General features: G+C 41.0%; 1 protein-coding gene across 1 annotated transcript in view; it reads left to right on the top strand.

The window, feature by feature from the left end:
* The window catches only part of ca10a (carbonic anhydrase 10 (inactive)a), a 258,968-nt gene that overhangs the window by 18,341 nt on the left and 215,028 nt on the right, over positions 1 to 25,599 (top strand). The window contains exon 2 of the mRNA XM_085761575.1: positions 15,987 to 16,061. Coding sequence (XP_085617701.1) covers positions 15,987 to 16,061 — 75 coding nt within the window. The remainder of the gene's footprint in view (positions 1 to 15,986; positions 16,062 to 25,599) is intronic.

Below are 25,599 nucleotides of genomic sequence, written 5' to 3'. Positions count from 1 at the left end.
GAGCAGTGTGTGTGTGTGTGGGAACAACAACAATGGCATCAAGCATGGAGCTGAACCTGAGGCTGTAAATAGGCTTTAATACTACCTGATGTGATATCCTTTGTAACAGAAATTGTTTTATACTGCTTATAAAGCAGGTCTGCGCTGCGTCAGAAACTACTCGGCTCTCAGCACTGAAAGTTTTATCATTTCAGCTGCAAGCGAGTACAAGAGGAAATCCAGCAGGACGTAACTCATAGTTCTAGACTGCAGAGTCTGGTGTTAAAGCTGAGTTAAGACTGAGTCTGGTTTCCAGACACTTGTCTTACCATATCAGGACTTTGAGCCTGTGCTGTACAGAGCTGCAGGGATGATGGAGTGTTCTAAGCCAACCCTGATTTTTGCAACACCCCGGTTCACTGAATAAGAATTTTTTTTTTTTAAGTCGCTTTTGGATTATTTCTGATAGTTTACCACTGAACAACACTTAATGGTGTTTAAGCCTGACTATCAGCAACAGTAGAAAGCTGATGTTAGGCTATAACCCAACTTCTCCATTGTCACATCATCATCACCACCATTAGACTTCCACTTTGAAAGTATAAGATTGAGCTTTGACCTTCTCTACTTAAAGCAGAAGTAAGTGATCCGGTCGTTTTGGCTAATGCTGCGTTCAGGCAGGCTTTTGAAACCGTAAATTACAGCTTCAAGTCACAACTTACGACTTTGTAGCGTTCCAGGTAACCCACTCGTGTTTTTCCGACCTGTTTTACCTGTGAAAGTCACTATAACGGCCACTCGTAACTTCCGACCCGTGAAGTCGTACCAGATCGAACTGGTACGACTTCACAGGTCGGAAAAACACGAGTTACGAGTTTCCTTGAACGCACCATAACAGTCCTCGTCCCTACATCACCACATTCACGGCGTCCCTTGGCTGCACACTTCATGCCGTTCTCTCTCCTCATTGGATAAAAACTGTAGGATACGATAAATGTTTTCTCCTCGGCTCAGAGCAGAGCAGAGTGACTGACAGACCCGTGTTTCAGACCAAACACTCTATAGAAGTGATTGCTGTCGGAAGATATAACTATTTAGGACTTATATTAACACAAATATATCACTTACTTCTGCTTTAAGTCTCAATAGTGCAAACACAATGACAGTGTAAAGATGAATACTGAATATAATGGTTTTCATGTTCAGTGTGGCAATGTTTAGTGTTAAGTGGAAATATGTTGACCTAGTGTTGAACTACAGATGTTATTTCAGTCATCTAATCAAAAACCTATTCACAACATGACAGACTTCAAGACGAGGGAGCAGGAGATCAAGAGCAGGAGTCAGTGTTCAGTGACATAAGGTGGCTTCAGTTGATTGATTATGACAGATGCAAAGGAAGTTGTTTATAGAGAACGTATCATATAAAAGAGTAGGTAGTAGTGGATGGATGAACCAACTAAATCAGCCATGACTGTTATTATAGACTAGTAGCCATGGTAATGAAATAATGTACATACATTGGGTGTTCAGCCTGTTTCAGACTGGTGCCCTTGAGGAACTTTAGTGTCTTTGAAGTTATTATTAATATCAACTTTTTGATATTCACTGACAACCAGCATGAAGGTATGGCTGTCATTAGGCCTGCATGATATCAACAAAATGCCCCGTGTGCAAAGACACATCAAGTTCAATATTGCGATGATGATATGACGATTCAGGTTTGCATATGAACCATACAGCTCCTGTGTCTTTCTGGAAACGACTCAAACACAACGACACCACAACAAACGTCTCCTCAAAATGCTGTAAATGAATTCCAAACATTATAAGTCAACCAAAGTCATACCAGTACACATGCTGATTGACCAGGCACTGCACAGTATACGAGGAATCTGATGGAAGTCCACCGTGTTGTTACGTTGCGTCTAGCGGTGTAGCTCAGGTTACAGGTATGAGGTGCACCTGTAAATAAAACAAACTCATTGCATTTCAGGCAACCTGTGTTTTTCGTGTGTGTTGACATGGCAATGACGGTGAAAATAAGATTAATCGTGCAGCCCAAGGACTTTTTGCACAATTGACATAATGTAAAAAAAAAAAAGTAGCCTTTTCCTTATGAATCCTCCAAACCTAAGATCCTGCATGTCTGGATGGATGGTGTTGGTTTGTTGTATTGAACGTTTGATTGAAATGAATAGTGTATACAAAGAAAGAAAGAAAGAAAGAAAGAGCTGTCAGAAGGCAAAGGGGAACAAGTGGGGGAGGAAGGGGAGAAGACCCAACCCATTTTGGAGAGGAAAGCAGTTGTTTTAATTCAGTCTGCAGGGCCCAGATCTTTCACTCTGTGTAACTGTGCCTAGACACACACACACACACACACACATACACAAAGTGACACACACACAGTGACACACACACACAGCTGGGCTATTAAAACGAGGCACCAATCGGAGCTTGGTGAGAGATAATTGTCTCATAAGTCAGTAAGCACAGCTGTTGGCAAGGTCAAGTTTCATTTATGGACGCACGTCACTACTCACAGTTTAGTCTTTGTCTTTTCCAGTCTGCCTTCCCTCCTCCTCTCTTTTCTTCCTCTTCTCTCTCTATCTGCTCCTGTCCTGTACCTGTCTGGACCTCATCAGTCCCCTCCATCCTTCCCTCCCTCTCTCTTTCTGCATGGTTGGGCTCCAGGATTGCTTGTGCCCTTCAATGAATATTAATGGAAGAGTTTGGATATTATATGAAAATGAACTGTTTATTTACAGTCCCTCTCTCTCTCTCCCTTTTGGCTTTATGGGAGGTTTAAGCGGGGAACTGTGGCTGAACGCTGCCAGACTCTCAAGTATGAGGATGAAATAGGCCGGTGCTGTGCTAAATAGGATTCAGGTCAGTAAGAGGCTGTGGCCAAGCAGATCCGTCATACGGCTTTAGAGGAACCTTCTCTCCAAACAACAGCCCGCCATTGTTTGGAAGCAGGAAGTGAGTGGAGGAGGTTTGTTTCAGTCGTTCATGTACTGATGACGTAGTTTGTAGTGTGATCACGATGCAGGGAGCCGCCGCTGTTGATTGATTGGCTGTCAGCAGAAGATGAAGAGATCACACTCGACAATGCTCCGTTCGGATACAAGCCCTGTTTAGAATGGATGCTTCCAAAATGGAAATGTTTAGTTGTGTCTTAGTGGCAGGAAGGAAGGAAGGAAAATGTGGATAATAAAGGCAAGTCATGACATTATGTGAGTTGAGGAATCCAGACAGAGAAGTCAATGAACAGAGATAAAAAGGTAAAGAAAAAAGAAGACTGGAAACAGAATAGAACAATAATGGAAGATGTAATGAAGGAATTAAACACAAAATGAAATGATTGGAGGAATGAGGACAGAATAAAGGGAAAGAAGGAAAATACATAAATAGAATAATTAAGGTAAGGAAGGAATAGTGTGTATATATAGCAAACATATCTTTATTCTTCTTGCTGTAAGGGGGTGGAAGGAAGAAGGAATAGAAAAAAATAATGAAATGAATAAATAAACAAGGACAAAAGTAAGAAATGAGGGATGGGGCGTCGCGTGGCGTAGTGGTTAGAGCGGGCGCCCCATGTATAGAGGCACAGTCCTCGCTGCGGTCGGCCCCGGTTCGAGTCCCGCGTCGGGTGCCATTTGCTGCATGTCATCCCCCCTTTCTCTGCCTCCCCGTTTCCTGTCTGTCTCAACTGTACTATCTATAAAGGCATAAATGCCCAAAAAATATACTTAAAAAAAAAAGAAAAAAAAAAAAAAGAAATGAGGGATGGTAGCTGGGAGAGAAAAATAAATACAAGAAGTGAGGTAAATAAACAAGAAAAGCAACAGTAGGAACAGTTTATATATTTATTGCAGCTGTAAGAAGACAAAGGGGAATGAGTGGGAAAGGAAAGAGAGATAAATATGTGTAAAAATGTAGGAATGAAGTAAGCAAAAGGGGAGAGATAATGAAAGTATTGTGGAGTGAAAGTAGGAGGCAAAATAATTCCCACAATCCTCTGTGACATTTTCAAAAAAAAAACTCTGTGGCAGTGTGAAGTGTCAAAGGGTCTGATGTGCTTGAACTCTTTAGTATGACATCACTGCAGTGTTATGATCTATAATGACCTGATGATGTGTATTCTGATAACACCTCACACTATCCCTGCCAGCAGTTTGCTCCGGCCCATGAGACAACATGTCATTATTCTACAGCAGTATGAGGTGTAAGTGGATGTGAAGGCTGCCACGGTGACAGGCTGACACAAACACAAAGCACACACCGGCTCAGACACACTGCTGAAATGTGAAGCAGCAGCAGATTGACATGTGATGAGCTCGGCCTACCTGACACTTGTGTAGCGCACGGTTGACAGACGCCAATCCAAAACCTGCAAGTCAAGCTGCAGCGGAGCCGGCTCCAGTGTGGGTATCCAAGTTCAGAGTGAAGATAATTGATCTTTCTCTTTGATCCCCTTATCGTTAATTGGCCATTGTTTTCCAGGTAATTCAATAGCCTCGCATTTATGTAGCTGATTAGATCAGTCCACACTCTGCTGGGACATCAAACCAACATACGTCTGGTGAATGATCAGCCAGTGGCTCAGTACCACCACTACACTTCTTTTCTCTTATTTTCTTTTCAGCCAGCCATTACAGAAAAATGTAATGGAAATTAAAAAAGGAAAAGTGGAAAAAAAAGGAGAAAGGAAGGAGAAGGAAAGAAAGTCTCAATAGAGAAGGGGGAAAAAAACAAACTTAATTGACCCTCTCCAATTGGTTCTGGAGCTTAAAAAAAGTCACTACTCCTTATACCAGGATCAGACTACACAAATTCAGGCTGATTTTCACACAATTTTGTCGTGACTGACACATTTCCAGCAATGAACGGACGTATAGTCTAACATAACTGAAAAGCAGTGGTTTTGTGCCTTGGACGCTCCACAACGAGCCGATGAGAAGTCTGGCTTGTTAGAACTTCTTGCATCTCTTTTCCTAGTTTGAAATCTCCTACAACAGAGGTGTCAAACTCAATCACTCATGGGGCCAAAATTTAAAACATGAAGCAGCATGTCACCAGCCAAACAGTATTGACATTTATTGAACATACTAAAACTGACATCATTTTAATCAGAAATATGAGCTTGAACAGCCAGCATACTGTACAATTTATCAATAAAAACCATTGTGTAAGACAAAAATATTGTTTATTCAAATCCCGACATGAAGCTGGAATAAAGAGTGGTAACTTCTAGAAATGTGCAGCTGAGAAGTACAATTCTGGCACAACTTCCTGTTTCTCACAGTTTGTCTCAAAGCTTCAAATTAAAAGCCGGTGAAAACTTCAGCAGGAAGAGAAATGAAACTCGAAACCAGTCACAGATGATTGAAAGCACGATTTACAAATGTTTGACAACTCCTGGTGTTGCTAAATACATTTCCCAACCCCCCGGACAGATACCAAGCGCTCAACAAACGTAAAACTATTTCACAAATAAATACAACCCAATGTGAATAAACATCAATATACTGCAAATAGATCCAGCTTCATATTCATCAGTGAAAGATGTTTGTGTCCAAAAATAACATTTGCCTTTGAGAAGAATCCTGTTTTTTTGAGGCTTGTCACAGTCTGTGATCCACGAATGCAGCTTGTGTATGAAGCCCCAGAAGCTTCTCAAAAGCAAATATTATTCCACTGATGAATTTGAAGTTGGAAACATGGAGGCAGCTATATATTTATTCATTTAAGTCTGGTTGTATGAATTGTTTTATATTCACGAATCATTTGTCACCAATGTTGAGACAGTTTCTCTTCATGTCCTAGTGACCACGTGACTTCAGTCTGGTGGCTTGTCTGCATGTGAAGTTACAGCAGCGGTTTTCCAAACTTTTTAGGCTGTGTACCCCCTTCTACTTCCTGAACCTAGCTGACGAGCCCCCAATGGCCGACACATACACAAAAAAAAAGGCATAGTCTATGTCAAGTTTCATAAAATCATAAGATTTGAAAAAGTAGGGAGAGTAATACTATTGGTTTTAAAAAATGGAAGGGGTTTTTGACTGACATTGTGATACATCGTTGTCAGGTGGCTTCAGAATGCTCTTAGACCATACACTGTGCCAATCTAAGTTAAAGGCCAGACCCAGATAAGCTTTATCATATTTCCTTTTTCTTTCTCCAGTCAGTCTGATGCCCCTCTCTTGTCATGTCTTTTCCTGCCTTGCCTGGATGAAGAGCCTGGGTGATTTCCCCCAGTCTCATTATCACTCTCTGTCTCCAGCCTCAATTTCTCCTCCCCAGCTTTACTTTACTTTACTTTACTTTAGATTTCACACCTGACAGTTTCCCTGTTTTTAACCATTTCTGCATTTTTTGCATTTTTGCGTTCTGTAGTTAGGCTGCTTTCAGGAAACCAAGTGCATCTTGGGTATATTTTTTAATTTTTATTAAAACAATTTATTGAAAAAAAATTAATTAAAGTTTTTAAAAAATCTAACACCATAGCGCCGCCATTACCCTTTTCATGTCACACCCCCTAACGGCAGCTTGTGCACCACATGGGGTACGCACACCACAGTTTGGGAATCCCTGTGTGACAAATCGGCATCAGGAGATTCTACACAGTGTCATTCTCCAGCCATGAAAACACCCCTCTACAGCTTGACCTCACCTGTTGCTCCTTTCTGAGGATCTGAATCTGAGGGGTTTTAGAAATTAAATATGCAGTGCACTGTGAATAGATAGAGACTGAAGCTGGTTAGTGGTGGAGCAACAGATGAGGAGCTGTGAAGACGAGTTCTGAGAGTGACACTCTCTCTCCCAGCAGCACTGAAGCCTGCTCAGAGTCACAGTGTGTCTGTACCCACTGTCGAGCTTCACACACACAGCTCTGTTTCTTTATTTCCCACACATCGATGCAGGCTGTGACTGGTATTATGTAGTCAGTTAAGTTTAAGGCATTTTCTTTTTTTAAAAAAATACACCTGAACCCTCCATGTGGCTGTGTCCTTGACGTTAGACATTTCTGTCATGTTTCCATTTCTATCCAGTTTCAAATCAGCCTTAAAGCCTTCAAAAAGTGATATTTCCATAATATGTCCCATTTAAAATAAACTCAACAGGACTTGACTTTGACTCTGAGCTTCCTCTTTTCTGATTGGCTGACTCTGATCTGTTGTTAGAGCTCCAGAGAGAAGATGAGAGAGGAGATACAAAACTACATTGAGGCGGTTGTTGATTCTTTAAAACACAAATATATCTATTAAAATACAGCAGTAAAAGTGCAACACAGGAAATGCACTGACAAACCAAATCCATCCTGAAATGTCATGACATCACAAATGTACAAAAGTCCCGACAGCTGCTTTTGATACTGTTACATCATTAATATAGAACCTAGACCTGCTTTATAATCAAAGAGCACATGGATGTCCAGCTTTATAACATACTGCACCTTTACTTTTCTAGTCATATGAACCGTTCTTGTTTTATGAGTCACATTTGGACTGAAAAGCAGCTGCTGTTGTGGCTGTGTGTGACAACCTGGAGGTGGAGCTCTGAGAAAAAAAGAAGGGATAAGCTGCGTAACAGCTTTGCCTGCCCAGGCTCCTCACCCACCTCCCCAAAATCCCTCATGGTTCCTGGACAATGCCACTGTACCGGCACCGCTTGAATAGTCCAGCGGCCAAGGAGAGTGTGCCTGAGGCAGAGCCAGCAGCCTCCGCCGCTCCTGCTCCGGACCTGGATGCTGCAACACTGCGGATCATCAACCAGCGATGATCCAGGGGTTTGCACTGGAACCAAGCCCAAGCCTCCAGCAGAGCTGACTGACACTAACCACCACAAGAGACGGGCACTAGACTGAGATGATTTTTGCTGCTTAAAACCAAAAATATACCTCATTTGAAAATCAGAACTCTGGAATAGTGCAAAATATGGGACAGCGGGCAGCATACACCCACTGCACACACTGATTAAGCATTCATTTTCACATCACATCATTGTGCTGTGCCCATACAGCTCTGGGTCCCTGTAAAATAGAAAAAAAAAAGAAAAAAAAATGCGATCAAACCCCCCTCCACCATCCTCTCCCTGTCCCACCTCCCACAGCATCTCGTCTGCATTTCCCTTTATAGATCGGAGGCATTTCCTTTCTGCTGATGTCAGGAAGTGTGTTTTGGGACCAGGATCAGACATTGTGAGAAATGGGACAGTGCTTGTTACGCTGCTCTGCACTTCTCTCCTGATGAACCACAGGAAGAGATTATGGCTCATCTGCTGGAGAACAGTTGCTGCCGCTTCCTCCCTCAGCCCGCAGGAGTGTGTGGAGGCTGCAGGGCGCCACTTTCATAACTACACACTCTATTGGTTAAAACAATCAATAGCTTGATAAATTGATTTTTTTTTTCTCAAAACATCATTGATGATTCAATTTGCATATAAATTGTGCATTAAACATCGCACATGACTTCCATTGACAGTTGGGCAATTAGCTGCTGCTGATGGATTGTGGGTGGGGTGCTAAAGCAAACACACACACACACAATCTCAAGGAACAAACACAAACGGACATGACCAGCAATTCTCATGCAGTTTTTGTAACCACATGAACCAGGTTCAACAAGCCGCATCAAAGACTGAAGCAGGTGCAGTCTTCCCATGCAGCATGTTTAATAAATAGCACAATACAACTGAACTCATCTGAGAGGAGACATGGGGATGTCGATCTTAAAGGGATAGTTCAACATTTTGGTAAATTGGCCCATTGGCCATAATCCCTTTAGTCATAGCAGTAGGTTAGTTACCTTTATTTGTCGTTGCGAGCTATTTTTTTTTAGAACGGCTGAGTCGAGTGGCGAGCTGCTCAGAGCTAAGCTACGGAGGCTAATGGGATTTCTTGGTTTCCCTCATCAAACTCATCAAATACACAATCCAACAACTCCAAAACACTCGATAATAATAACGGAATGTTACGAGACAGAGTTGTTTTTGACGTAAATACAGAGACTGCTTGCTGAAAAACTGCCCCTGAAGGTAACGCACATCAGCGGTTTTGCATTAATTTACCTCTAAAACAACTCTGTCTCGTAATGCTCCATTATTATCTCTTAGCGTGGTGAATGTGCAGATCACAACTTGTTCACCAGAGCGTTTTGGAGTTGTTGGATTGTGTATTTGATGAGTTTGATGAGGAAAACCAAGAAATTCCGTAGCTTAGCTCTGAGCAGCTTACCGCTCAGTTCGGCCGTTCTAAAAATAGCTTGCAAGGACGGTCAGAGCATTGGTAGGGCTGCTTACTGTTTTAAGGAATCAGTTACAGGCAAATTGATGAAAAAAGTAATCATATACAACTGTACTGGCAAATTGTCAGTCGTCATTTAACCAGTGGACAAATGATTGAAGGTATTGACTGTGTCAGCAGTGTGTAAAGATGGTGTATGCATGAAACTGGTTCTGACAGGGAAAAACAAGTGGACACAATCTGCTGAAATCACAGTGGACTGCCTCAGCAATTTTATGGATCATCATTTATTACCTCTTGGCCCCTCGACAGTCTCCTGTGCCATAAGCTTTTTCCTTCACTGTCTGGGAGCGGGTTTGAGCCTGGTTTTAATTATGGGTCAGTTCAGGTCTCGTATTAAAGGGTCAGTGTGATCTGGCACTGATTTAGAGATAATTGCAGGTTGTAGATCAGTTCTTCACGTTAATTTCCCCCATCGGAGCTGGTACGGGTTTGCAAACTGGACCCAAGCAAGAAAAAATGACCTCAAGTGTGTGAACTTGCTTGGAAAATATCCTCATTAACATGTTTTATTTTTTCATGGTTGATAGGATGGATTATTTGTGGTGCAGTGGTTATATATGAATGAACATCAGAGCAACTGGCACAGCAGAAAAGTGACTGCAGCAATCCTATTAACTAGACAGAAAACGTGTTAAGACTTTAGCTTTTCATCCTGAGTACAGCTGCGTTTCTACACTTGATCACACTGTCAAATCTGTGTTGAAGTTTTCCAGTCATGATGCTCAGAGGAACAGAACTTATGTTAAGTGTTAGATCTAAGCACAACAGATCCAACATTGTATAAGCTGTGAGCTGCTTGATCCTCTCATACGACAGCAGTATTGATGAGTTGTAGTTACCAGTAATTGATCCGTTTAATGGAAAATTACATTGAAAGCTTTTCTTTGTTCCTTCAAACACAATTGTAGAGGGCAACATTAATCTTTTGTCAGTATAACAGATTTAATTATTCAGTTATCTGTTAGACAGTGAAAGAGCACTGATACAGATAACGAAAAACAATGAATCGAGAGATATACGTATGATGGTAAAAACATGGGTATGTGAAATTCTTCATGTAATAATAAGAATAGAAAATAAAAACACAATTCCATGTAAAATGCGGGAGAAAGAAATGGAAATGAGGCACTCAAAATAACGTGTAATAACCATTAATGATGGAAAAGAAAAACTATAAAAATTAATTAGACATTACGCATTAATTAAGACAACAATCCTTCCATCATTTGAACAATTTACATGCAAATTAATTCCCAGCAGCTAAAACCTATAAATGTATAATTGTTTGATTATAAAACACACTCATTCATTCATTTTCTACGAGTTTTTTTTTTTTTTTTTTTTTCCAGTCTGATATTCATCATACTGTGTTGTAATTAGTGCTGGTGTAACAGCTCCGTTTTCCCACAGGGATCACGAAAAGTTCAGCTTACCTCACTGTAGCATCTCAGCAGCCACTCGTCGACACCTGATATTAACAAAATTGTTTCACGTTCACTTTTATCAGACTGAAACAACAAGGGAGAGGAGGGGAGGGGGGCATATCAATCCACAAAGGGTGCTTTTATTCTATTTTGGTAGGGGACAGTGCAGCTGTGTTATTATTTGCTCTGTGCACATGTGCAGAGTGAGAGGGAGAACTGTATCTGTGTTGCTGCCACTGGCTTGTAAGAGGATCATGTCCACAGGCCTACGAATCTCCTTTATATTATTACTTACAGTAGCTAGAATCCCTAGGGTTGTCACTTCAATATACAACCACACACACAGTAATAGTATGTACTATTGTTCTGTAACAGCTCGTTATATTTTCTTACATTTCAGTTTCTATCTTGACAACCATCGCAGTACGTTTGTCATACGGTAAATATAACTTTACAGGACAGTAATATATCTTTTGTTATCATGCTGTGTTTATTTAGCTGCTACAGAGTCCAATGAATTGCCATATAAAGGGAACAATGACAGAAGCGACCAGCTTTAAGATCAAAGTCACAGCAGGATCCCACAGCAGCTAATGTAACACAACATTTCATCTGAGTACGACTACTATAGAATGTACAAATGGACGTAGCCTCCACGACCTCATGTATAGATTATATTACTGAAGAGCTGTTTTGAAGCTCAGGGTGAGCTGCTCCAGTGTCGCCATCTTGGAACCTGAGTCCATATTCCTTCGCAAATCAAAAAGTGGGAAAAATGCCACCACATGATATACGTCACAGCCATACGTTAGCAATTGGGTGAAGGCAGATTCAATTAAACATAGTACCCACCTACTAGGAGGTTAACGTTTTTCAATAAGAGTGGCCAGTATCTTTGTAGAAATGAAATGAAGAGCAGGAGACTGGTTAGGACCAGGCCAGAGCATCATGGGAGTTGGTTTAATAACAGTGGAAAGCAAGCGCTCCTATTAGCATCAATAATGCTGTTGGGTATTTTGCTTAAAAGCAAATCCATGGCTAATTAGACACTTACATCTACTAATTTACATATCTAAATAAAATGAAATAAAACTTGAATCGTGATATAGACTTCCACACATCCCCTCAATTAATCACACATGAAGTGCAGTGGTATAACACATGGCAACAGAAAAAGGTGGAGGTGCAAGTTAGCGGGTGAGCTAGCTATGGTAGCAGGTTGGACTGCTATCTCTGCCATCATTGGAGCTAAGATAGCATTTGATGGTAAGTAATTACCATCAAACCATAGACTGGCTGCCCATACACACTCATTTCCATTCTACATCCAATACAGGTTGAGGTGTTGTTGTAATGTGATTACTTTTTTAATTAAAGCAGAAGTAAGCAATATTTTTGTGTTAATATAAGTCTTAAATAGTTATATCTTCCGACAGCAATCACTTACATAGAGTGTTTGGACCGAAACACGGGTCTGTCAGTCACTCTGCTCTGCTCTGAGCCGAGGAGAAAACTTTTCTCGTATCCTACAAGTTTTATCCAATGAGGAGAGAGAACGGCATGAAGGGCTGTGTGTGCAGCCAAGGGATGCGCCTGAATGTGGTGACGTAGGGACGAGGACTGTTATGGTGCGTTCAAGGCAACTCGTAACTCGTGTTTTTCCGACCTGTGAAGTCGTACCAGTTCGATCTGGTACGAGTTCACGGGTCGGAAGTTACGAGTGGCCGTTATAGTGCACTTTCACAGGTAAAACATGTCGGAAAAACATGAGTGGGGTGCCTGGAACGCTACAAAGTCGTAAGTTTTGACTCGAAGCTGTAATTTACGGTTTCAAAAGCCTGCCTGGAACGCAGCATTATCCAAAACGACTGGATCGCTTACTTCTGCTTTAATATGTAATAAATAAGTGAGCAACAGCATTGTGGCAGAGTAAAGGAATATAAACTCACATCATGCTGTTGGGTTAATATTAGCTCAGCAATCTCGAGTTGATTTGCTATTGGTCAAAAGCACAATTCACAAGTCAGAGCTCAAAGTCAAACTCCAGATGAAAAGTAAATTTACTTAACCTCCATGACAGAGTTCACTGGTTCCAGCGATTCCATTTAAATTGATTGATTTTGGACCAAAGTTTGGCTTTTTATAAATGTTAGTGAGACTGGGCGTCACACTCCAGTGCCTCACAGGGCAAAGAACGATTTTCTTTATGGCACTGAGACGGGGAGAAAATGTTGCTTTCCCAGTGCAGGTGTAATGAAGGAACATTTTGTCTGCACACAAATACACAGAGGAAGGGTTTAGATTGTAGAAAGAGCACAACTAGTATAAAACTTCGAGAGGTATTAAACACACCTTCACACCTTACATGGAGGTGGCCTGATATGGACGTGCATTTTCTGTCCAGACCGCACAATGTAATGTTGTGTTAATCCAATGATTGCTTCCATTTGCCAGTAGGAGGCACTGTGACTGAATAACCTGTCTCCTCTTTGGCCTGGGCCCTTGTCCAGGAAAGCAGGAGCCTTGGTAGTATTGCATAATTGGATCTGGTTAATACATCAAATTGTGATTTGTATTTAATCCAAGTTCAGGTGGATCTGAAACCTGGTAGGACAAGTGTATAAAGGTCTAAAGCTTACACCTTCCTTTCGACAACAGGTGGCGCTATGAATCAGCCTCGGCTTGTTTGTCTTTAGGCCAAGACTTCACCAAGGATCTTTTACTTTTCGCATTATCTTTGAGGTGGATGTGGTCAACCTTCTAGGAGGAGTACGTCAAAGTATTAAACATTCTATAACACTAGTGCAGTCTCCACCATATTTCAATTTTCTATATTGATTTATTGGAAATAGACCTGGCTATGTGTGAGTAAAATGCTGTACACAGAGATGAACAGGCTGTAGTTTAGTTGTTACTCACAAATAAAGTCAGCAAACATGATAACATTAGACAGATCTGAGGACACGTGACTGTGATGTCAATCCAGAAATACTTTTCACAAAGACTGACAACAGATTCATTGAACATCCTCTAAATGAATGAGTTTGTACATTCCTCAGTCTTGATTGTGATTTGAAGTTGATATTCAACTAACAGACAGACAGACAGACATTTTTATGAGATAACATTCAAGACAGATTGTCAGATTGACCAGTACTCTTCCATAGTCTTTCTTCCATAGAAAGAGTTTGTAGAAGAACAGAACCTGTAAATGGCAAAACCAGCATCGGGATTCAAGATGGCTGACTTCCTGTTGGGTGTAGGATATGGTTCCATAAGCCTTTTTCCACATACTTACCAAAATTCTTCAGAGTAAATGAAACATTCCATTAAGTCTACTTCACATTAGGGGGTATTTGATGAGGGTGTTGAACCATTTTGTTAAGACCCATAAAACTTTGGGCCACTCTGAGCTTGGCTCGTGATAATAATGATGGTCCTTGAGTGAAATAGACACTTTACACCACTCTGTGTTTGGGTCCTAGTAATCCCACCCTGGGGAAATAGAGGCTCCTATCATCCCAGGCAAAGTCTCCTTTTATAATGAAAACTACAGAAAAGCATCATAACGAATTTTCCCACTGCTTTGGTGTCTGAAGTGGTAAACACTGCAATTTTAACACATAATTATTTTCTCTTCTTTCATCCAAGAGAAATAAAAATTGTGTTGGAGGAGGACCTGCAGTGCCACAGAGTGATTATTATTTTGTTTTTTCAGTTTTCATCCTTTTGGAAAATTGACCCCATGGAGAAAAAAAAGAGAAAGAAACATACAGTATATGATCATAAATGAAAAAGTCTTGGGGTTTAAGTGGAAGAGGGATTTTCCAGCAGTTCTGGGCAGTGGGCCAGCCTCCCTTAGATTGTTTGGAAAGTCCGATTCACTGGTTTTCAGCACACTGATTTAGCCACACTCCAATCAAAGGTGGTATTTATTTCAAGTTCATTTACCATCAAAGAGAGAGGAGGAACAATTTATCACTTTGAGAAACAAATTGACAAACCAGATCCATTTTTCCTCTGGAGTCCAACCTCTCCTATCCATTTGAGGCAGCAGAGAATTTGCCCCTTAAAGAAAATAGCCTTTCCTGGATTACGTCCAGTTGGCCCACCCCTCTTAAATTGAACCTGCTTTTCAGTATTAATACAGTGGTGGCTGGTTGAAGGGGATGTGGCAGGGGGAGGATAGCTGTTGACTGCTAGACTACCTCAACCTTCATTGAAGGTCCATATTTTACATTTTTACCATGTTTTACTTGAAGTGTTGATCCATAAGAGGATGTCTTTGTGCTATGAAGAATGAAAAACATCTCATTATAGATGGGCATCTTCTTTCTCAAGCTTGTAGAGAACATCGGGCTGTGTGTCTCTCTTCTGATTGGCTGACTGTTTGCTAAGTGATCTATTGAATAGAAAGCAGATTTCCAGTAAACAGTCAGAGAAACCAAATCCAAGGTTAGATGCTGGATCCAGATGGCTGATTGTGGAGACTGGTTTGTTGTGACATCACAAAGTGACAGGAAGTCCTGACAGCTCGTTTCAAGGATCAGTTTCTGAATACAGGCTATGCACATTTCTCTGTGGACTGAGGCTTTGATAGAGAGGTAGAGGAACCTAGAGCTGATCTAAAATCACACTGCATATGAACATCTACCTTTATACGATATGGAACTTTAAGGACAAACAAGGAGGGCAACCTCACTCTGTGCTTTGCTACGCTTCACACAGGGAAGGAAAAAGGAAAAAAAAAAGGTGTAAAATGTAATATCCTGGAGGCTCAGTAGGTAATTCTGGATCACAACTCCGTCTTTGTATTGAGACCTTTACTTAGTCACCTCAATTATACTGTACCACCTCACTTTAATCTGGCACTTTCCTTCACAGCTCACACAACATAACAGAGAGTCTCGAAAGTCACATCACCTGGAAGTGGATGTCTGTTTGTGTGTGTGTGTGTGTGTGTTAGTGTGTGTAGCTGGACAGAAATGAGAGGTGGAATTTCTAATCGGAAGCATATTTTCTTCAAGGCCGTCTCCTGAGACTCTATTTGCCGAACCCTCTTGCTGAGAAGGTTGAACAGGGCGCCTTGGAATGATGACGGTTGGAAAGTGAGAAGAAAAAAACAAAACAAAAAAAATAATAACCTGTGTTTCAGTTGGAGAGCTTCTAAACATGGCAGGACTGTGATTTGTCTTCTTGTCTTTCTATTTGGAATTCCAGATGTAAGTGATTGATGTCCTTGCTTCTCTCTTTTTCTCTTCTTCACCTCACAGCGCAGCCGAATCCGCCGAAAATTCACGAAGGATGGTGGGCGTACAAGGAGGTGGTGCAGGGGAGCTTTGTTCCAGGTAAGCCTCGAGACAGTATGCAGAGCTTTGATGCGTGGAAGTTTCCCACTGAAGACTCATTTTGCAGCGAGCACTCTAAATACACTGTGTGCTTGATCCTGGAGACAGCACGTATTTCTTATTTAAGATAACATTGGGCCACCTTGCCACCGGCGATGGTTCTATTTTCTACGTTCAGCCCCAGACCTCTGTGCCCCTTCCCACACAGCCGACACTTTTCTCTCGCTGATTTGACTGACGGCGGCTCACCGTTCCCTCCACCTTCTCCATCTCGTTGTGTATCTGCATGTCAGGCCAATTATTTTCCCGAGATTGTGTTTTTCTGCTGAGCCGGGGTGCTTTTGATAAAGCCTGCAGGTGGCTGTGTCTGTGTGTGTGTGTGTGTGTGTGCGCACACACGTCTCATGAGAACACACACGTCTGAATGAACTGTGACGAAAATTCACAATAGGAGACATTTTGCGCGCACTCACTCCTGCAAACATCAAGGCTGACTTGAGTCAAACGCTGAAGGTGAGTGAGGAGATTTCATGTGATAAAAGAAGAGTCAAGTGGCAGTGAGAGGTAAAGGTTAGAGCTGAGTTTCAACACTCAGAACAAATGGGATCTGATCTGAATTAGAACTTTAACCATGTTTTTCAGCCCAAATGCGCAAATTGTGAAATTACACATGGAAAGTCTGCTGCTTTCAAAGAACTCACAAAGACAAGCTATTGTGATGGATATGACATATTTAGCAGGTTATTACACCACCAGTCAAGAGTTTGACGAAATGTTTTTTCTTTATTTTCATTACTTTCTACATTGTAGATTTATACCAAAGACATCAACACTATGAAGGAACACATATGGAGGTATATAGTAAACAAAGAAGTGTTAAACAAACCAGAATATGTTTTAGATTTTTCAAAGTAACTAACCCTCTTCACTTCGATGGCAGCATTTTGCACACTTTTGATTCAGTCGTCAGCTTCATGAGGTCGTCACCTGGAACAGTTTTCCAACAGTCGTGAAGGAGTTCCCAGAGGAGCTGAGCTCAGTTTAGGTCAGGTGACAGATAACACCTTTATTTTAATTAACACTTTTCAAATTTCAGATTCTTTATTTTTAAAAAGGGACAGTCCACATTGATCAACATTTCTGAACAGAAAGTAAGTGTGCCCAAATTAGCTGAGCACTTTTGTGTTTACTATATAATTCCATATGCGTTCCTTCATAGTTGTGATGTCTTCAGTATGAATCTACAATGTAGATAGTACGGTATAAAGAAAGAACAATGAATGAGAAGGTGTGGCCAAAGCTTTGAATGATATTATATTCCCTTGGTTTTTAAAGAAGAATGGAAAAGCTAATTAACTGATTTCCCCTGAAGCATTCCTAGAAGGCAGTAAACAAATATACAGATTATGAAAACCATGAAATAACTGAGCTTTGAACATGGACACACTGACTTCCCTGGTCTCTGCTCCTTATGTTGAAAATAACTCACATTCCAGAAATGGCCCTAGCGATGGAAGAATAAAAGCCTTCATTATGAGACCTTATCATTAAACTCAGCTCAGCTCCCTTTTTACTTTTAATACAATTTAAAATGAACACCCATGTTCATATAATTTCACACCACATAATAGAACAAGGAGAGTTCAGCTCTTAAACATCATATTTCTTTCAGAAACACAGACTTCAGTGGGAGGGACGAGACCTTGCAACCTTATGTGACGTTGTATTTCAGCACCTATAACATACACATCTTACAAATGTTTCCACCTTCTCCAACTATATGAATTGAGTGATGTTAAATACAAGGAGTTCCACTCTTACAACTTGCTCCATTACCAGAGTGAGTTGTAACATTAAGAGTGAAGAATAATGAATTTAAGTATTAACATTCTGTCTTAATGCAGTTTACAGAGAGCAAAAACAACTTACTGCTGACTTTTAAAGCACTTCACAAGTGCAACTGTGAATAAGAAACTTTACAATTTAAATACATGATGTGTCATATGGTCATAACTAAGGGCATTGCCTATTGGTGAAAGTGGACCATCCTCCGTTTCCCCTCCAATAACCCCAGTCTCTGGAGAGGCAGTCAGTCTCCAGGTGTTTGTACATGAGCTTGTATATTCAGTCAGGGATAAGCAAAGGCCGCTGGGTTTCTGAACGACGTGAATCGGGCTGTGTAACACAAACATTTGAAGTTAATCTTCCAACTTTGTAGTCAAGCTGAGGATTAAAGTCGGCCTGTTGCGGTGCAGGCTGCAGTCGGGGCTGGGGCTTCAGGGAGTAAAAGCACTGATGCAGTGTGGCACAGAGAGGTAGTGTGGAGCTGCGGTTTGTACACCGTACGGAAAAGCATCTGCCTCCCAAAGCAAACGCTACCGCCTCCCCGGCATGTCCAAGCATACATAAGTAAGAGGCTGTTTGTCCTCCCCCCGCCCCGGCACCGAGTGCTCGGCGGTTTGCTGCTCCGTTTATACCCCGGCTATCTCCTCTAGCCATTCTCCACGGCACACTTGCTCTACTAACCACCGTACAACAGCTGGAACAGTTAAACACCGTTCACGATCCTCCCGTGGCTGCATAGAGAATTCCCGAACCTAGTTACCTTGTTCTACAGACGGCAGAATTTCATGGCTGGGACATGACAGAGAGGGGAAGAGTTTCAACTTCAGGTGAAGCTCGGTTTAAAGGAGACATATTCTGCCCCCTTTCCACAAATTAAAATAGTTCCCAGGTGTCTTAAAGACATGTCTGTGACATGCTTTGGTCAAAATACCCCAAGGATCAAACATCACAGCTCTTTTCATCCCCTCAAAACAGCCCTGTTCAGAACGGCTGGTTTCAGTGCCTGTCCCTTTAAATGCATATAAACCACTGCTTGCCCCGCCCCATCCCTTCTACTGGTACCAGGTAGGGGTGGGATTATTCAAATTCAAAAACTAGTTACATCACTGGAAGACATTTGAGAGAACAGCTCGTAAAACCACATGGATTTCAACCTAGGGAGCCTGAAAATTACAGATTTTTTTGTCAGTTGTCACATTTTGGGGGCCGGAAGGCAAGACAAACACCCACATATATGTTAAAGAGGCTTCAAAAAGTGATATTTCCAAAATATGTCTCCTTTAATGAGGCAGAGAAAAATAGTGCTAATGGAACATCTATTTTCATTGGCCGTCGCCTGTCTGGACAGTGAGTGGTGATTTTAATGCACACAGAGACACAAAAGAGCATTAGAACATTCACTCACTTTCAGACTGATACCTCTCTGCTCCCTGGCCGTTTCATGTTGCTTATCTATCAGATATTCCTGGTGTCAGAGGGCCAGAGACAGAGACTTTGAAAAGACTCATGCATTTGATCGGCAGCCAAAGTCATATTGGAGAAATGAAAACGGAAATGATACTATGTTCCGTGTCTCCACTCAGCTTTGGTACCAGTGGCTCCATTTTATTTTTCAGTGAGACGTTAAAAACCACTGCCCCGCATCTTAGAGCATTTGCACCCGAAGCAAATTCAATCACACTCCCAACGTCTGTGCCTGTCCAGCTGACCGCTGGTGTCAGTCAGCTTCCTCTCCCTCAGCTGTGTGTCAAAGGTCCAATAGTTTTTGCTATTGCTACATAGCCAGTATTGGCGTTAACAAATGTTTGATCATCACTTTCCCTGAACCTAAAGTGGGAAATGGCTCTGGATGCACTGTAGGGACAGAAACCAGGCAGGAGGATGTGGTCAGTCAGATGTTTAGAGTAGCAGAGGCTTCAGAGCTAATCTTTCAAGGAGAAGGGAGAATGTATTTCCCATGGGAAATGCATGAAGCCTGCTCAAAATAATGAGCATCGCTCATGAAACGATAATAATAGAAATTTCAATTCATATCCATGGAGCACAGTCCAAACAAATATGTGTGATTTGAAGTTTTGACTTGCAGTGCTTTAATAAGGAAAATCTCTTTTTCACTTCCTCGTTCATACTCTGAAGTTATTGTTGAGTGATAGGTGTAATAAGCCAAGGTTGTGCAAAAAGTGTGAGGCAAAACACAAAAGGATGGAATTTTTTTTTGTTTTCGTGTGAGGTTAAAATGAAGGATCAGTGTCCCAAATAGAATCCATGGTTCAAAACAGACAGCAAACAATTAATATATAACATATACAATTAAAGATTATTCCAACTACATTAAAACATCATCACCATAAGTAACCATGCCAAGCAGTTAGCTGTGATCTGTTTTATTAATTAGTGTTCGAATGGAATATTCCGACCTCTGTTCTTGTAGATGCAACAATGGTTGAACCATCACCTCCTGCTCCAATAGCAACATCACAGTCAGTGACACAGAAAAATTACACACAACACCTTTACTGCTTTATTGTAGAGCCAGGGTTAAAAGTTCAACCAGCTGTCATCAGTTACACACATTTTTTTTTCTTTTCTTTTTTTTACAGTGCAAACACGTCTGGCTAAAGCATTTCTTCTAGAGCTGGTGTATTAGTTTGCAAATTTTGCTGTAATTAATGGAGGCAGACAGGATGGTTGTGATTTATTTAATGTATGCACTCCTTCCTTTGTGTCTGCTGCGTGATTCAGCTGAACTTTAATTAACATAGCAATGCAAATACACAAAGACCTTGTAAAATATATATGTAAAAGTGTAGGCTGAGCTCCAGGCAGCTAATAAGCCTCCACTGTAGAGGTCCAGGGTTATATAACAATGCTGTTAGTACAGAAGATCAGCGTTGTTTTGTACAAGATCATTTGTTTGAATCCTAATGAAAGTGCTTAAGTACTTCCTTTATTAATTGGTGCAGGTTAATCCTGGCTTAAAGAAATAAATCATGTGACACAAGACGCCACCATCACTAATTTATTACAGAATAGATGAAAAGAAAAAAAAAGTCAATCATATTACCACATTCGACAAACTTAATTACAAACTGCCTTCATTGAGATTTATCCTTATGTATTTCAAATTAGATTAGTAGCTGCTCTTTTGATTGAGCCTGTGCTTTTTGGTTCATAATGAAGAGACAATGGTCTTTTTTTAAAATTTTTTTTACCAACTTAGAAGTTTGTCATTAAAGCAAACTCGCAAAACTCTGTGCCTTCATATGTGATCTCCTCTGCAGTAAATCTGTTGCCATGTTGACCAGCAATATCTTTACAATCTATGATCCAGTGCAATTTCATAGTTGCACCATTGGCTCCATAAATTAATAAATAGTGTCACACTTCCCTCCTTCCTCTCCTCATCCTCCACTGTTCTGTCGTGATCCCTGGGTGGAGGCTAATAGGGGGGAAAGCCCTACAGCACCAGGCTCTGCTGTGATGCCCCATTCCATCACGTCAACTGACAGAGTTGCAGCAGGATTACGGCCCCACAGGAACAAATGGATGGTACATAGACTGTATATATAGATATCAAATAAGTACAGTGTGTGATTTTATGATATAGTTCATCAGCCCCCTTAGATCCCTGCCTTGGATGAATATATATCTTTCCTGTTTAAACAGGAGAAGCCCACGAGATGCAATGTTTAAATCCATTGATGAATACAGTGGATGTGTAGTATATACATGTAAACGATCATTATTATTTTTGTAGGAATATTTTCATTCAGAGCATAGTGTTCAAGCTGTATCCTCTCTTCTGTCACTTCCTGACTGACTTCCATAAGTTCTGTAGCCTATCGCCTTTATTTTTCATTTCCCATCACATCAACTTGTTCATCTCTTCTCCCTGCCGCAGCGTGACTTTGATTTGATGTGGCAGCTTATTTTTATTTTCTAATTGTGCTGGGTCCTGTTCCACCACTGTTCTACTGACACTGCTACATTTGTTCCCTCTCCATCTGCTGACAGACTTCAGGCTGCACCGTATGGATTTTTGACTTTTTAGTCTTCGGTAGTGTTTTAATGAATTAAAAAAAAACAGTGGAAAAAACACATACATAGAGAAAAAGAATGGATTTGTTGAATTTAAATGTATGATTCCTGTAGCAACATAGACCTTGATGAGCGAGGAGAATTTAAATTGGTTGGAGTGATTTAAAAGTCCATATTTTACACTTTTCCTGTGTTCCTGTGTTGATTCATAAGAACATACAGTAGAAGTCCTGAGGCTTTGATACTTTGACAGTATTAATATAGAACCTTTCGCTGCTTTATAATTAAAGAAGACATACACATCTACCTTTGCTGTATATAATATTGGACATTTAAAACTGCACTGTCTTAGATAAACAAGGCATGTATACCAATAGATACATGCACATATAATTAAGTGTATACAGTAGCATCTCCAGGACAACATACACCCTGGTGAGTGAGGAGAATAATGAGTTTCAATGTATTAAAAAAAAAAAAAGTTGGAAGTGAAAGTTTGGATTCCCTGTGCTGTTGAATGGGACAGAACCTGTAGAGTAACACTGCTGTGCTCGAGTTAGGATCATTGCTGTGTGTGTGTTTCTTATGTGTGTTAAAGCATGGAAGACAGCTCTTGATCTCAAATGTGCGAGCATCCTATCTAATCATCAGACCTTATCACACATCTCCAAATCTGACGCATTCCTTTTCCGAGGCCCCTCAGCCGGCGTCAGAGCGTTTTTGTCACAGCTTCTCATCACCAGAGTTTAATTTAATCCTGTGTTTTCCCCTCCTCACTCACTTGTTTGATAGCCACTTTTGTTCCCGGCAATCAAACAAGCTGCTGCAGTTTTCTAGCAGGCTTCTAGGCTGATTAACATGTTGTTTTTTTTCACATCCCACTGAGACAAGAACCGAGCAATTATAGAATTTTAGCCACTAGTCGCAAAGTCCAAAAAGCAGTGTTGTGAAAAATCCCCTTGAATCTTTTTTGATTTTCTTTTTTTTGACTGACTACTCCAGCTAAGCCGCTCTCTGAGTCAATGGAGGAGGCTAATTGGCAGGTACTTTGTACATGTCTGGCAGGTAGCAAGCTCCTCTTCAAGTGACAATCGCTGATCGTAAACCAATTACGAGAGCGCAGACACCGCGTATATCAGAGGGTTTATGGGTAGAAAATTGATATCTATAACAGGTGCTTTTACCACAAGCTTGCCACTGCACTAAGCCCAGCCCCAATGCGCCGCGGGCGGAAATGAGCGTCTGGAACAGTGCAGCGTTTTTGAGGAGGAGCGTCTCTGTGGTGGGATCAGTGCGTTTCACGGTGCAGGAGACGAGGCTCTGACAGCCAACACCACACACCAGAGGCTGTTTGATGGCTCTCAAGTATCTAACTAAACAGATTTGGCCCCAGTGGAGACGACAACAGTTGCAGGAGAAAATTCTCCGACCTATCATGGTGAAATATTACCTCCCGCTCTGACATGCCGCTGCACTATTTTTCCACTTGGGCACACAAGTGGTGCCGTCCCATCCTCTTCCATCCCATCATCCTTTTCCCCCCTTAGTGTAGTGCTGAAATATCCGCAAATGGAAGAGGAAGCACCACGGATCAGTTCAGCTCGACACATTTTAAAATATGGTGGAAAGAACAAAGGGGAATCTTTGCAGGATGTTGTGGCTACATCGGTCTCTGTCTGAGTGGAGATATTTCCTACGTCCACACACTGCCTCTCACCCCCACACTTCAGTAGCTTCCTTTTTAAAAACACACAAATAAACTGTGCAGTTGTGCACACCCTCAGCAAATTGTATTAACCTCACTCTATGTGGCTCATATTTGTTATTTCAGGCGGTTAATTAATTCAGTTTGATGAATATTGTCAAAGACCAAAGAAAAAGGCTCAAAGAAACCATGGGGGGAAAAAAGAGAAGAAAAAAAACATATTTGATTACAACTCTATTTGTAATTAACCAGATAATATTGATAGTTAATTAAGACACACAGAAAGAAAATTATGTGGGGAAAAAATAAGTGTCTTAGGCTATGTTTACACGGAGACGCTCTGAACAGAAAATGCAAAAGTGGCATTGCGTTGGCACTTTTTATTCCGCACTCTCTGTAAAGACTTGGTACAACTGCTGAAACGACTCTTGCATGTTTATTAGAGCTGCTAGGGCAACCTGAGGTCTGACGGATGGAATTAATCCAACATGTTTGTTGTTATTTTCCTGTATTGGCGCCTGCCTGTGACGTAAACACATATGTGATGTGAGCAGATCGGCACAGACTTTTGCGTTTTTACCCTTTAGAAAGGAATGCAACGGTGGAGCCTTTTTAAGATTTCCACTCTGGAGGGTGGTTATACTTTCTTTGCGTTTTTAGGCACATCCGATAAAATATTTTGTTGTTTTCACCCGCGAACATTGTCGTGTAAATAGGGCCTCAATGAACTTTAACTGACTTATCAAAAGACACAAAGTCATTTCTACTCCAATGTCAAAACTCTAATATACAGTATAATAGTATATCAACATATCCATAGAAAGACCTGAAAGACATGATACACACTGGTCAGATCACCAGTTAACATACAGTAACATGCATGTCTCTGTAATGATACATGTATAGGACACACACAGGCACAGAGAGACAATGCAGACTCCAAAGAAGGACCTCAGGCTCAGGAGTCTGAATCCAAACCCTGCCAGCCACTGCACCACAGCGAGGCCACTATATAAAAGAATACTGTGTATAGAATATAATTAATTCTGCCCCCTACTCAGTTTCTTATTTTTATTGAATTATTAATGGCTCTTCTGACTTGTATTTTTCTTTCATGTGTTATAAACCCGTACACTCAGTTTATCACTCCGCGCTCAGATTCATTACTGGAGATCCCAATGAAACTCACCATGTGCTGTATAATTAAAGTGGTGGGTTCTCACTGGTGCAGAGGCCTGATAAACACCTGTAAATTTTCACCCATTAAGCTCTTATTGGACATTCACCACCCTGTAGGACATCTATGCTGGACTGGACCACAGGACCAGAACAGACTCGCTCTACTAACTGTTTATGCTTCATGCCACAAGGGTTTAAACTGAACCTGGGGGGTTCAAAGTGGTTCAAACCACTTTGAACTGAATAGCATTCTATTTCTAAATGTTGGGACATCATTGAGAATGAGAAAACAATATTCCAAAATTAAATAAATTAATGAAATAAAATGACAATTCAGTTGGTTTATAAATACATCCTATAACTTCAATTACATTGTAAAACATAACAGCAGTAGCTACAGTATGGACTTCTGATATACTAAACATGGAGGCCTAACTCTCAATCAATCAATTTATTTAAAGTGCAAAATCACCATATATGGTCTCAGTACACTTTACAATAAAGTCAACAATCTAAGTCATGAATTCAACATTAAAGGAGACATATTTTGGCCCTTTTCCACAAATTAAAATAGTTCCCAGGTGTCTTAAATACATGTCTGTGATATGCTTTGGTCAAAATACTCAGAGGATCAAACATCACAGCTCTTTTTTTTCAATTGCTCAAAACAGCCCTGTTCAGAACGGCTGGTTTCAGTGCCTGTCCCTTTAAATGCAAATGAACCACTGCTTGCCCCGCCCCTTCTACTGGTACCAGGTAGGGGTGGGGTTA

Source organism: Trachurus japonicus, chromosome 19 (genome assembly GCF_045865225.1).
Source record: "Trachurus japonicus isolate A0001 chromosome 19, Traja_1.0".
NCBI lineage: Eukaryota > Metazoa > Chordata > Actinopteri > Carangiformes > Carangidae > Trachurus > Trachurus japonicus.
This window is presented reverse-complemented; position numbering and strand designations above follow the sequence as displayed.